This window comes from Rhinopithecus roxellana, chromosome 16 (assembly GCF_007565055.1).
Source record: "Rhinopithecus roxellana isolate Shanxi Qingling chromosome 16, ASM756505v1, whole genome shotgun sequence".
Taxonomy (NCBI): domain Eukaryota; kingdom Metazoa; phylum Chordata; class Mammalia; order Primates; family Cercopithecidae; genus Rhinopithecus; species Rhinopithecus roxellana.
This window is the reverse complement of record NC_044564.1, coordinates 88172357-88186184: the sequence shown is the minus strand read 5'-3', so window position 1 is coordinate 88186184 and position 13828 is coordinate 88172357. Positions and strand designations below refer to the sequence as shown.

At 51.8% G+C, this 13828-nt stretch overlaps 1 protein-coding gene across 10 annotated transcripts in view; it reads right to left on the bottom strand.

The window, feature by feature from the left end:
* Positions 1-13828, bottom strand: part of WNK2 (WNK lysine deficient protein kinase 2) — a 141192-nt gene that overhangs the window by 5253 nt on the left and 122111 nt on the right. For 7 of the 10 annotated variants that reach the window (XM_030919434.1, XM_030919438.1, XM_030919439.1 and 4 more), the window contains 2 exons: positions 8625-8669; positions 6888-7144 (listed from right to left, as the gene is read on the bottom strand). In XM_030919434.1, coding sequence (XP_030775294.1) covers positions 6888-7144; positions 8625-8669 — 302 coding nt within the window. The remainder of the gene's footprint in view (positions 1-6887; positions 7145-8624; positions 8670-13828) is intronic. The other 3 variants (XM_030919437.1, XM_030919442.1, XM_030919444.1) reach the window with 1 other exon arrangement.

Here is a 13828-nt window from a genome sequence, read left to right as displayed (position 1 = left end):
ATTCTGCCAAGCAAGAACCAACATCACATGGATGGTGTTGCGTGGAAGAATGGTGAGATCACTGATGCTTTCTGAAAAGTTTACGGGGTCCATGCCCCCAATGAAAATAGCAGTTTACAAATGGTTGACTTGTTTTAAGAAGGGATGAGACCATGCTGAAGACAGAGCCCACAGTGGCAGGCCATCTGTATCACTTGGTGAGGAAAACACTCATCTGGTCTGAGCCGTAAGTGCAGAGGACACTGGTTAAGAGCAGAAACAGTGGCCAACACCGCAGACATCTCAGTAGGTTCAGCTTACACAATTCTGACAGAAAAATGGAAGTTGAGCAGACTTTCCACTCAGTGGGTGCCAAAACCATTGCACCGAGATCGGGCGCAGGGAAAGAGCAGAGCTGTCAGTGGAAACTTTGAACAAGTGGGATGGAGATCCTGAAGCTCTCTTTGAACTGTAACGACATGAAACATGTTTTTCCCAGTGTGGTCCTGAAGACAAAGTGCAGTCAAAGCAATGGCGCTGAGGGCAGGAAGTGGTCCCATCAGAGCAAAAGTGGGCCAGTCAAGAGCAGAGATTGTGGCAACAGCTTTTGGGATGCTAAGGCATTCTGCTTGCCGACTTTCTGGAGGGTAACAAGGAAGAGTGGCATCGACTTGGTATGAGAGTGTTTAGGGAATGTTAGCCAAAGCTTCAGCAAAACCCCCCCGGGAAAGCTTCCCCAGAGAGTCCATCTCCATCATGACAGTGCTCCTGCTCATTCCTCTCAGCAAACAAGGCTGATTTTGCAAGAGTTTCCATGGGAAATCATCAGGCATCTACGCTGCAGTCCTGATTTGGCTCCTTCTGACTTCTTTTTGCTTCCTAATTTTAAGACATCTGTGAAGGGCACCCATTTTGTCAATTAATACTGTAAAAAAGACTCAATGGCCATAGTTAAATTCCCAGAACCATTAGGTCTTTAGGGAGAGACTAAATGGCTGGCATCATTGCTCATAAAAGTGTCTTGAACTTGATGACGCTCATGTTAAGAAAAAAGTTTATATTTCTTCTTTAGCAGCTATAACTATAGGTATGCGCCACCATGCCCAGCTATTTTTTTTTTTTTTTTTTTAGACAGGGTCTTGCTCTGTCACCCAGGCTGAAGTGCAGTGGCACCATCTCAGCTCACTGTAGCCTTGACCTCCCGGACTCAAGCGATCCTCCTACCTCAGCCTCTTTAGTAGCTGTAACTATAGGTATGCACCACCATGCCCAGCTATTTTTTTATTTTTATTTTTTTTGAGACAGAGTTTTGCTCTTGTCGCCCAGGCTGTGGTGCAATGGCACGATCTTGGCTCACTGCAACTTCTGCCTCCCGGTTCAAGCAATTCTTCTGCCTCAGCCTCCTGAGTAGCTGGGATTACAGAAGCCACCACCATGCTGGGCTAATTTTTTTGTTTTTTGTTTTTCTGTACTTTTAGTAGAGACAGGGTTTCACCATGTTGGCCAGGTTGGTCTTGAACTCCTGACCTCAGGTGATCCACCCGCCTCAGCCTCCCAAAGTGCTGGGATTACAGGTGTGAGCCACCGCACCCGGCAGCCCAACTAATTTTTGTATTTTTTGTAGAGATGGGGTTTTGCCATATTGCAAAGGCTGGTCTTGAACTCCTGGACTCAATCAATCCACCCACCTCAGCCTCTAAGTGCTGGGATTACAGGTGTGAGCTACCGTGGCCAGTCATATATTTCTTATATTTATCTTTTAATTTCATTGTTCTGTGAACTTTTGGAAGTCCCCTAGTATACGACAAAAGATATATAATGAACACGCACAAATCAATAATAAAAAGATAAACAAATCAACTTTTAAATGGTCACTATCCTTGACCAGTCACTTTTTAAAAGATGGCTGGTAAGAATATGAAAAGGTACTCTAAGGCAATTAAACAATAATGAGAAACCTGCTATTAGACCTCACATTTTTTTTGCAAATAAAATTTCAACTACAATGTTCTACACACAATATTTAAAAAGTCACAAGACAAGGCAATATAAAGAAAAACTAGGCCAAAGAGCAAACAAAAACTAAAAAATATTATGTGAAGGAGATACAAGATAGAGATTTTTGGTAGAGTTAGAAACCATTTTTTTTTTTAAAGATATGGCAGATGTGGTTAATTTAAAAAAAAAAAAAATTCAAGTGAAAAACACAATAACCCAAATTAAAAACTGAATAGACAGGTTTAACAGCAGTTTAGACACAAAGAAAAATTTACTGACCTAAAATCTAAAGAAAATAAAACAGGAAGGTATGATTCATTCAGAGGAAAATATTTAACTGACAAAAACATCCCCAAGGAAGCCTAGACATTGGACTTAGTAAACAAAGGCTTTAAATCAAATATCCTAAATGTGCTCAAAGAACTCAGGGAAGCCATGGACACAGAACTACAGGAAGTCAGGAAAATCACACAGGAACACAACGAGGATATCAACAGACAGGAATTATGAAGGGGACCAAGTGGAACTAGAAGAGCTGAAAACAGTAACTGACATTTACAAAGTCACTAGAGGGGTTCACCAGCAGATCTGAGCAGGCAGAATAAAGAATCAGCAAGCTGGAGACACTTGAAATGACTGTGTGAGGAACAGAGGAAAAAGGTGGCAGAGTGGACAGAGCCAGAGGGGTCTGTGGTCCACCATGAAGTGGATGAGTCACACACTGCGGGAGTCACAGGAGAGGAGAGCCCAGAGATGAAGGTTAACTCTTATGCTGCAGTGACTCTCCACAAGGGCGCCAAGACCATTCTAGGGGGAAAGCAGTTTTCAGCAACTTCTGTGGGGAAAACTGGATATGCACATACCAAAAAAAGAAGGTGGAGCCCTGCCTTGCCTCACAAAAATCAACTCTATCCTAGCACTTTGGGAGGCCGAGGCAGTCGGATCATGAGGTCAAGAGATTGAGACCATCCTGGCCAACATGGTGAAATCCCATCTCTACTAAAAATAAAATAAAAAAATTAGCTGGGCGTGGTGGCGGGCACCTGTAGTCCCAGTTCCTTGGGAGGCTGAGGCAGGAGAACTGCTTGAACCCGGGAGGTGGAGGTTGTGGTGAGCTGAGATTGCGCCACTGCACTCCAGCCTGGCGACAGAGTGAGACACAATCTCAGGAAAAAAGAAGAAGAAAAAAAAAATCAACTCTAAATGGACCAAAGTTCTAAATGTCAAAGCAAAAACCAGAAAACTCTTAATAGAAAACTTAAGGAAAAGGTTTCACGACATTGGATTTGGCAGTGATTTCTTGGATATTACACTAAAGGCATAGGCAACAAATGAAAACAAGACAAATTTTAAAACTTTCGTGCATCCAAAGGCACTACCAACAGATCATATATCTGATAAGGGATTAATATCTGGATTATGCAGAAAATTCCTAAAACAACAATGAAAAAAACAAGCTGATTCACACATTGGCAGAAGACTTAAATAAATACTTCTTCAAGGAAGACACAGAAACAGCCAATAAGTACATGAAAAGCTGCTCAATGTCACTACTTAATTAGGAAAATGTAAAGCAAAACCACAAGATACCAATTCACAGCCGAGAGGATGCCTCCCATCAAAAACCAGAAAGGATGGCCGAGCGTGGTGGCTCACGCCTGTAATCCCAGCACTTTGGGAGGTTGAAGCGGGTGAATCACTTGTGGTCAGGAGTTCAAGACCAGCCTGACCAACATGGTGAAACCCCGTCTCTACTAAAAATACAAAAATTAGCTGGCCGTGGCGGCAGACACCTATAATCCCAGCTACTCGGGAGGCAGGAGAATTGCTTGAACCTGAGGGGTGGAGGTTACAGTGAGCCGAGATCGTGCCATTGCACTCCAGCCCGGGCCAAAGAGCAAAACTCCGTCTCAAAAAAAAAGAAAACAAAAACAAAAAACCCAGAAAGGAAATCTTTTGTTGGCACAGATGTGGAGAAACTGGAAGTTTTGTGCACTGTTAGTGGAAATGTCAAATGGTATAGCTGTTATTGAAAACAGTTCCTCGAAAAACTATCATACAATTATCATATGATCCAGCAATTCCACTTCTGGGTTTATACCCAAAAGGATAAAAGCAGGATCTTGAAGGGATACTATGTTCACAGCAGATTAGTAACAGCTAAAAGATGGAAGGCACCCAGGTGTCCGTCCACTGACAGAACTGACAGTCCCATAGCAGGATTCCACTGAGAATGGATGTGGTACACAATGAACTATCACTTGGCCTTCAAAGGAAAGGAAATTCGGACATGCTACAACACGGATGTCATCAAGGGTGCCCTTGCAGGACATTTTGCCAAGTGGAACAAGCCAGTGGAAAAAGACAGATACTGTGTGACTCCACTCTATGAGGTACACAGAGGAGTCAAAGTCAGACCAGAAGCAGAATGGAAGTTGCCAGAGGCTGGGGGAGGGACAATAGGGAGTTATTATTTAATGGGTACAGAGTTTCACACAATAAAAAGAGATGGAGATGAACAGTGGTGGTGGCAGCACAGTGTTCTGGATTTATTTATTTTTGAGACAGGGTCTTGCTCTGTCACCCAGGCTGGAGTGCAGTGGTGCGATCATAGTTCACTGCAGCCCCGAACTCCTGGGCTCCCACCTTAGTCTCCCGGGTGGCTGGGACCACAGGCATGCGCAACCACGCCTGGCTGATTTTAAAAAGTTCTGATACATACTACAACATGGATGCACCTTGAAAACATTGTATCAAATGAAATAAACCATTCACCAATCATACACATACTGTATGATTCCATTTATATGAGGTACAAGTTGTCAAAGTCATAGAGACAGAAGGAAGGATAGAGGCTACCAGGGCCTGGGAAACCAGAGGCTTCCAGGAAGCCAGAGAGAGGGCTCGGGAACTAGTGTTTAATGGGGACAGAGTTTCCTTGGGGAAGATGAAAAGGTTCAGTGGATGGATGGCGATGGTTGCACAGTGCTCCGAATGTACTTCATGCCACTGAACTGTATGTTTGAAAATGGGTAAAATGGTAAATTTTGTGTTTTATATTTTTTTGCCATGACAAAAATAATAGTTAAAAAAACCCTTACACTTAAAAAGAATCCAGAACATCTGAACAACAGTTAGCTCTGCTAATCCTGAATGCCGATATAGCTGGAGCCCAGGCAGCAGAGATGAGCCTGCCCAGGCTCCAGGTGCAGCCTCACAGAGCTATGGGGCCGTGTTCAGGATTCCTGACTTGGTCCTAGAATAATGGGGTTCCACTGAGAATAAGTTTGAGGACTCAGACTGGCGGAGGTGTACCTGTTGAGAGGTTCAGAACAGAAGTCACAGTGGTGGAGCTTGGGAGTGTGGATGTGGAGAGAAGGAAACAGGTTCAGCTCCAGCATCTGGAACAGCAACAAAGACTGACAGCCAGGTCAAAAGCCAGTCCCGGAAGATCTCCACGGACTGAAAGCACCGAGTCGGCTCTCCTAGCACAATGCAGCCACACGAAAACACACTGACAAAAGGTCATCTGAAAACTAACCACCACACTTACTTCCAATAGCAACAGAAATTATAAAATATTTTCAAACAAAAGTTAATGAAAAGCTGCACACTTTTGGGAGGCAGCTAAAACCATCAGTGGGCACTTGATACCCTTGAGTGCCTGCGTTATCATGGAAAGGCTAGAGATCCATGAACATGTCTTAAGAAACTTTCCAGAACAAAATTAACCCCAAGAAAGAAGGCAAGAAATAAGAAAATAAATTGATGAAACATACAATAAAGACTATCCAACACAAAATGTGTTCTCTGAACAGGCTAATAGAATGTTCACCCCTCAGGAGAATGCATAACGAAAAAGAGAGCAAAGGGGAGGCAGAGAGAGAGGAGGCAGAAATCACCAGCATCAGCAATGAAATCAGGACATCACTGTAAGTCCTGCAAATGGAAAAAAATAAAAGCTATTATGGATCATTTTATGGCAATTAATTTAAAATTTTAGATAAATTTAGAGGAGAGATACCAATTGCCAGAAAGGCAGAATTTAACAAAACGAAACAGAAAATCCAAATGGTGTTAAAAGTTTAGAAGAAATGGAATCCATAGTAACAACTGGACCCTCAAGGAATGAATAGGTGCGTGATAAATACAGCAAAAATGTCAATTAGAGTGTACGTAGTGGGTCTAAGGAAGTTCACGGCAGAATTTTCAACTCTTCTGTGTGTTTGAAAATTTTGAAGGTAAAAGATCATAGAAGAAAGTATCCCACGCTAAAACATACAAAAACAAAACTCCAGCCCAGATGGCTTCACAAATGACCTTTACTAAATATCTGAGATAGGAATAACACCAGTCTTCCACAAACCCTCCAGAAAGCTGGAAAACAGCAGGTGCTTCTCCAACTCGCGCTGACATCAGAACAAGTTAGGTGTGAAACCTAGGACAGCAGGTCCTCACTTCTGCCCCACGTTGGCTCAGGTGTGTGTGAGCTACGGCCCAAGGCTGGTGTCACTTGGGTGACATGCACAGCTGCCCTGGTCTCCAGCCTGGGCACAAACAGAACCCAGGCAGAGGTGGGCCTGTCCACCAAGACCGGGGCCACCTGCTCTGAGTGCAGGGCTCGGGCTGCCCAGGCTGGGGCTGCTGCTGTATCTGAGCTGTGGAGTCACAGCCCCGGCCTGGCCTGGCCTGTCCTTTCCACCTGCCAGCTGCAGAGCTGTGGGCGCGTCGCTCATCTCCCAATCTGTAATGTGGAGAAGCCTAGTTCTTGGGGCTGTGGGGAGAATGAACTCGGATCATGAAAGTGAAGAGCTTAACTAGACACCCCTCTGCCACACAGGGCACTAGCAAATGCTGGAGGCAAGGCTACCCCACCCCAGGAGCACCCGCCCCGCCCACCCCGCACTCACAGCCCGCGCCTCGCCAGGGGCAGCCCAGCCTGCCTGGGCCTCCATGTCCTGCAGCTTCTGGGTCTGCTTCAGCTGGTTGAGCGTGGGCTTCAGCTGCGCGGCCCCCACCGTCTTGCTCGTCCACTCATCCACCAGCTTGTGCAGGTCGTCCGTGAAGGTGCCCTTCCTGTTGTTGCTGTTGTTCACCTGCGCCTGGGCGTGCAGGGCGGGCTGGGGGCCTGGCTCAGGACCTGGGGCCAGGCTGCTGGTGGAGGACCCTGGGGAGTCACACACAGGCCAGGATTGGTGACGCCACACATGCGCCCAGGCCCCCAGTGGGCTGGCCGCATTCGTTCTTACGTGACAGCTGAGACAATGGTCTCACTTGGGCCAGGCAGCACCTTGCTTCAAGAGGCGGTCAGACTAAGGGGCCTGGCTGCCCAGGGTCAGACACGGTGGGGCATTTCCATGGGCTGTGCCATGTGGCCATCACCCACCTCAGAAGCCAGGCCAGGGGACAGGACCCTGCAGCAGCCGGCAGCCTCTGCTCAGCATCCACTCTGTGCCCACCGCTGCCCGTCCCCAGACTCACGTGTGAGAGAGCTCAGGAAACTCCTGGCACAGCCAGACACACTGGGCTTCGGCGTCACGGTGCCTAGAGTCAGGTTCCTCGGGCTCTCTCTGGCCTGTGCATCCTCAGCCGTAACATGAGGACGCGGGGACGGTGGAGTACTGTGTGAGCGCTCAGCACACGCGGCTGGCTGGCCTGCAGGCGGCCCCCTGGCCCGCGGGAAAATGCCTGCCAGGGCTGCCTGACTTGCATTCCCATGAATTTTAATGGTCTGGTTGTTTGGAATTCCAGACGTAGAAATTGTCCTGACCAGCGCGATAGAGGAAGGTATTCATAAAGGGTACCCATGCCTGGGGCTGCCTGATGAGGCCCCACCAGCTCCTGCCATGGGCTGCGGCCAACGCCCTGCTGCAGGAGGGAGCTGGGAGCCGCTCTGCTATTAGCACACCAGAGCACTTGGCTGCTTCATTCAAAGCATAAATGAGATTTTAAAATTTTTAAATCATACCCTTTCCACGCAACACATGTAATTTCTGGCTGGCAATTTTGAATAAGCCAATTTAAAATTTTTCTGCATAGAAAAACAACCTAATGACCATCTCTTCAAACAAGCTGTCCCAAAATGTAGTGGACTTTAGTGGCTAGCAATGAAAAGGCACAGACACAGACAATTAAAAATTAGTGATGAGATTTGACACACATGGAGCTATTCCTACATGAAAAGTTCAGCCAGAAAAGAAAAAAAAATTTTTTTTCAAGAGAGAAAGATGAGAGAGAGGGAGGTGAGTGGCCCAGGGAGACTAATACCCACTCAGTCCTGGCATCTCTCCTTGTGGGGAGGCACTCATCTTTAAGACTTCAAGGAAATACTCATTCCTACGGTTTTGGAAAAGGAGCCAATTAATGATTGGCAATTTGCGGGTGTTCCGGGGAAGGATAAGCCCGTTAGATGTGAACTGGCGAGACCGCACAAACTCTAGGCGCCACGGAGACACACGGGGGAGCCGAGGGCAGCGATCCCGCCAGGCGGAAGCGAAGCCGCGCCTGGCCGAGAGGCACGGAGCAGGCGCGGGGCAGGCACAGGGCAGGCCCACGCCCGCCCAGCCGCGGGAACCCTGATGTGTACTAGCCACGAGAAAGCCCATGCGATGAGAGAGGACAAAGGGGGAAAAAACCCGGATAATTACTACTGCTGTGTTCTTTGCCTAGGCAGAGACGCTTCAGGGCAGACCCTGCAAGGGAAAAAGAAACGACACAAGACCACAGAGTTAGGCAGAACAGCACACACCGGGACACGCTACCACACTAAGCAAAAGTCGTCAGTGTGCAGGGAGGGGCAGACACAGGCAGCAGTTCAGAGAGAGGGCCGACCCGGCCGGGGGAAATGGGGCAGCCCCCAGAGAGAGGGTGCAGGCTCCCGCGAGCTTCGCCGAGGGGGCAGAGGTGCCAGGGCCAAGCCCCCAAGCTTCAGGGAGAAGTGTTTGTCTCTAGAAGCATATTCAAAGAAAAGTAAAAGAGAAAGAAAAAGAAAAAAGCAAAGCACACCGCTTGGCTTTCAAACATCAGGCTTCTGGGAGCCCCACTGACGGAGGCAGGACACCCTGCTGAGAGTCGGCCACGGGAGCTCTGGAATGGAGCCGGGCACGGCTGGGCTTGGCTGCCGAAGCCCATCAGAGGTTTTCCAAGTGCAAAAAGATACATTGTTTTGCAGGTTGGAGGCCAACTCTGGATCTCAGATGGCTGCCTCAGGTGATGAGGTCAGCGGCAGGCGTTGAGTAGAGGACCCGAGGGTTTCTATCTAGGGACTGACCCCAATGTCTGGGGACACTGCCACCTCGTTAGAAGTCAGTATCCACAAGGGGTAGGGCAAGGCCTCAGCCTGGAACACTTCTGGCCTCCTTATAATTGGGACCGCCTCTAAACTGACTGGTCCCAACTACCCAGAGGCCACCTGGTGTACACTGAATGCAACGTCCTAGCCGGTCAGTGCCCAGCCTGGTGGGGACAAGGTCCCCAGGGCAGGCTGGGCCAGAAGGCGCGGCCATCCCCGCTTATCCTTATGGGCAGGCAGAGCTGGGACGGGCAAGAACAGGCTCAGACTTCCCCAAGGTCACTCAGCAAAGCCACACTAGCACGCAGGCTCTGTCTACACTCCAGCCCACGGCCCCCTGCCAGGAGCACACTCCCTCCCCAGCAGGGAGCTGTTCCCCAGAGACCGAAAAAGGAGCGACTCTGATCTTCCAGGGACTCAGAAAACCTGGCAACGTCTGCCTGCCTTCTCCAGAAGGCCCCTGCCTCCCGCCTCGGGGCACAGTGGGCAACCTGTTGTCCAGCTCCTCGGCCCGAGCTCGGCCTGAGCTGTGCGTCCTGGACTTGGAAACCTAGCTCAGCTGAGTATTTTTAGTCCACTCTGTCTGTTCCTGAGCTAGTGTGGGGAAAGAAAGGTGAGGTGGTGTTCTGTTGCAGACTTTTCTGTTCAAATAAAAAGGAGGGAGCCCAGCGGGAGGGATTCAGACCAGAAGGCTCTGGGTGAGCAGCTCCAAAGGACTGTTCCCTGGCTGCTCTGTTCTGAGATGAAACCCTGCCAGGAACACAGAGTTGATATCCCCTCGATGGCTCACTGAAGTTTGCAGGGGAGGTATGGCTGGTTTTCTGTAGCGCAGGAGGGGCCCCTGAAGTCTGTGGTGCAGCCTAGGGGGGATCCAATGTGTAGGGGCACTGGGTGACCACCAGTTTCCCTGGCAGGCTTTGTGGGGGGCTGTAGCCCATGGTCCCATGTAGATGGCCCTAAGCCAGGTGCTTCAAAAAGCTGCTCTGTGCCGATCTGGTAGCTCTTGGTGTGGCTGGAACTCTACATTCAGGGCTAATGCCTGGCTGTTGCCATGCTGGGAAGAACACCAAACAGGCCGGCTGCTGGCCGGGAACCACCAGAGGGAGCCTGGACCTGCCATCAGAGCTGGGACTGACTCACCGCCCTGGGAACCCGGGGTCGGGAGTGTGTGGAGGACACCGTACCTGCTCAGAGCCAGAGAGCAACCCTGGGAACCCGGGGTCGGGAGTGTGTGGGGGACACCGTACCTGCTCAGAGCCAGAGAGCAACCCTGGGAACCCGGGGTCTGGAGTGTGTGGAGGACACCGTACCTGCTCAGAGCCAGAGAGCAACCCTGGCCCACGGAGGCCTCCATGGGCCCTTCCTAAACTTGGGCCCCAGTGACCAGTGTGCAGACGGCTCCTAGACCTCTGGATAAACTGATGGGTGCCAGCCTTTCAAGGCCACTCACTGCAGACAACTGGACTGGGGCAGAGACCTCTCCATACTCTGGACAGCCCTGCCCATCCTTAGGTGGCTCCTTAGTCCACCTCTCCAGAGCCTCAGCCTGCATTGGGCCCTGTCCCTCACTTGCCCACCATGCAGATGGCACCCGAAGACAGCCCCCACCTGGCCCCCTGCCACTTGCTCTGTGCCAGGACAAGCACCCCCACCTCCTGTCCATAAGGCAGCAATGGGAGAACAAAGGAAACTTTCAGGAGGCCGCTGATTGACGCCAGGCCCACCTCCATCTCCCTGTGGGGCTTCCGTCCCTAGCCAGGCCCAGGAAGAGGCAGCGCCAAGGCCCTGGACTGCTCAGTGGTGCTGGGGCGGGGCTTGGCGGCCTCATCCCAGCTGTTAGGAGATCCGCTGCTTTCTTCCCAGAATGTAAAAGTGGCAGCACACAGGAAGACAGGAGGGCCGGCTCTTGGACTTGGTATCTCCTGCTTTTGTGCAGCCGACATTGGCTGAAGCCCCCGAGGCACAAGCGGAGGCTCCCTCCCCACTCCAGCCCTGATTCGCTCCGGCACAGAAACAGCCTGCTCTCGGGTCAACGGCCCTGGCCTCTGGGTGGCCCGAGCACCTGCCCCGTCCAGACCCTCAGCCTGTGGCCAAGAAGACATCTCAACCATGAAGGATCCAAACTGAGGGTGTGTGCCTGCGACAGGGGACCTAAAAAGTGGTCAGCCCCTGAGCAATCTGTCACACTCACTTTTCACCTCACAGGGCTCAATACCGCCCAGCAGCCCACGGGACAGCCAGGGCAGCTCACCTCCCATCACGGGCGCCCTGGTGGCTTCACCTCAGCCCCCCACCACCTCCCACGCGCCCTCAGCCGGGTCAGCCCCCGCCACGGTCAGCACCGGCTCCTTTTTCACAAGAGAAAAACGGGCATCCAGGGACGAAACCCCTTTTAGGGTGTCTACGTATCAAACAACCATGTTCTTGAGCCAAAAACTGTCTACAAAGCATGCACTGGGAAGCAGGATCCGCCTTGGCTCTGCCCAGGGAGACCTGAGGCTGTTTTCATGTTGCCCTGAGCTAAATGACCCCACACTGCACTAGGCCCCGTCGCACACAGGCCTGCTCCACAGACAGCCCACAGTGGTATGCAGCACTGACCACACTGGCTGCAGAGGTCAGGGCCTGGTGGGCGCAGTGCAGGGTGGGGGCCCTCCTCTCTGGATGTCCTCTACCCCGAGGCCGCCTGAACACCTGCTGCAAAGGGGCTCGCTGAGCATGCACTCTCACCCCCCCAGGAGGGATGAAAGCATTCCATGGTGGGAGAAGGCCTAGAAGTGGCCGTGCAGTGACACCGGAGGGTGCCTGAGCCAAACATGCTGCCGCCAACAGCCAACATGGAGAAAACCCAAAGAGAAATCCCATGGCTCTAGCGTGCAGAGAGAAAGGCCCACAGGGTGCCAGCACCTGCCCGGTCAGGTGGGAGGATCCAGAAGGACCCGTTTCTAACCAGCAGAACCAACAGAACCATGACCAGAGGTGCCATCTCAGCATCTGCACCTGACCCTCCTCCCCATCTCCAAGGGCAACATCCCTTAGAATGCACTGGGCCAGGGGAGGTGGCTCACGCCTATAATCCCGGCACTTTGGGAGACCAATGTGGGTGGATCGCTTGAGCCCAGGAGGTCTAGACCAGCCTAGGCAATATGGTGAGACCCTGTTTCAACAAAAACACACAAAAAAAGTAGCTGGGTGTGGTAGTGCAGACCTGTGGTTGGGAGGCTGAGGTGGGAGGATTGCTTGAGCCAGGGAAGCGGAGGTTGCAGTGAGCTGAGATCTCGCCACTGCACTCCAGTCTGGGTAACAGAGCGAGACTTTGTCTCAAAAAAAAAAAAAAAGTGCTCTGGGGCACTAGGTCATGTGAGCTCCCCAGAGCATCTGCTGATCACAAGGGGGCGTCTGCAAGCTGGGTGACAGGTCTGTGCCAAGGGGCCCAGCTCATAGGGGTTCCAAGCAGGGGCCCTGCACTCCCTAGGGGTCTGTCCACCTGCTGCTCCCAGCCTCCACTGCTGTATTCCCTGTCCTGCACCTCGAGTCAGCTCAGGCCTCTGGAGGTGCCTGCTGCACTGCCCTGCTCTATCCCTGGGCACAGCCACCTGGGCACCCCCAGCCCACCCTCTGGCCTGGCCTCAACCCAGCCTGCCTGGGGCCGTTTCATCTTCTCTGATCTTCACAGAGGCCAGGATCCTTCTATACTTCAAAATTTAACACATTCTGTTTTCCTGGAACTTTCTCTTCCAGGAAGTGGGGTGCCCCACACCAGGAGAGTGAGCTGAAAGCTCTCCCTAGGCCCTAGGGAGCGACGGCTGGGCAGGCTGCGCCAGCTACCCCTCCCTAGCCTCGCCTTGGCATCCACCCCGCTCCTCCTCTACTTGCAGCGCAACCCCCGACCCCTCGGCATCTTCCACGCACCCACCTCAGCGTCTTCCTGGCCATCTGCTCACACTACCCCTGCCTGCATCCCTCCCTCCTGGCCTCCAAGCCTGGCGCAATCCCACGGCCTCCACCCAAGTCCTCAGCCTCTCAGCGCTCAGAGGGCGGCCCCCATCCCTGCAGTCTTTTCCCTGGAGGTGCTTGGTCTCCTCACAGACCCCACAGCTCTCCCTTCTCTTTTGGGCTGCCCTGTGGGTTACCCAGGAGCAGCAGATGTGCCAGTGGATGGCTCAACAAGAAGTCCAGCCTCCACAGCCCAGGGGCACAGAGACAGGAGGGGCCCGTCCCAGCCACATCCCAGTAGAGTGGCAGAGACCTCAGAGGCCTGGAGCTGATCCAGACAGGGCTTGAGAGGCGCCCAGGGCAGAGGCCCACCTGGGCTCTCCCTGGCCAGCAACTTCAGAGTGTCGGGGGATTGAGGGAGACATTATGGCCCAAAAAGACTAAGACCAAGACTTGCCTGATGGGGGCTAAGCCGTGAAAACAAGCAATACCCCAAAACACAGCACGGGGGTGGAAGTGGGGCCTGGGTAGGTGCCATACCCGACAGCAACGGCCTGCACTGAGTCTCCCAGGTGCCCTCGCCCCCAGTGACAGCCCCAGATCGAGCCACACACGCAGGAGCCG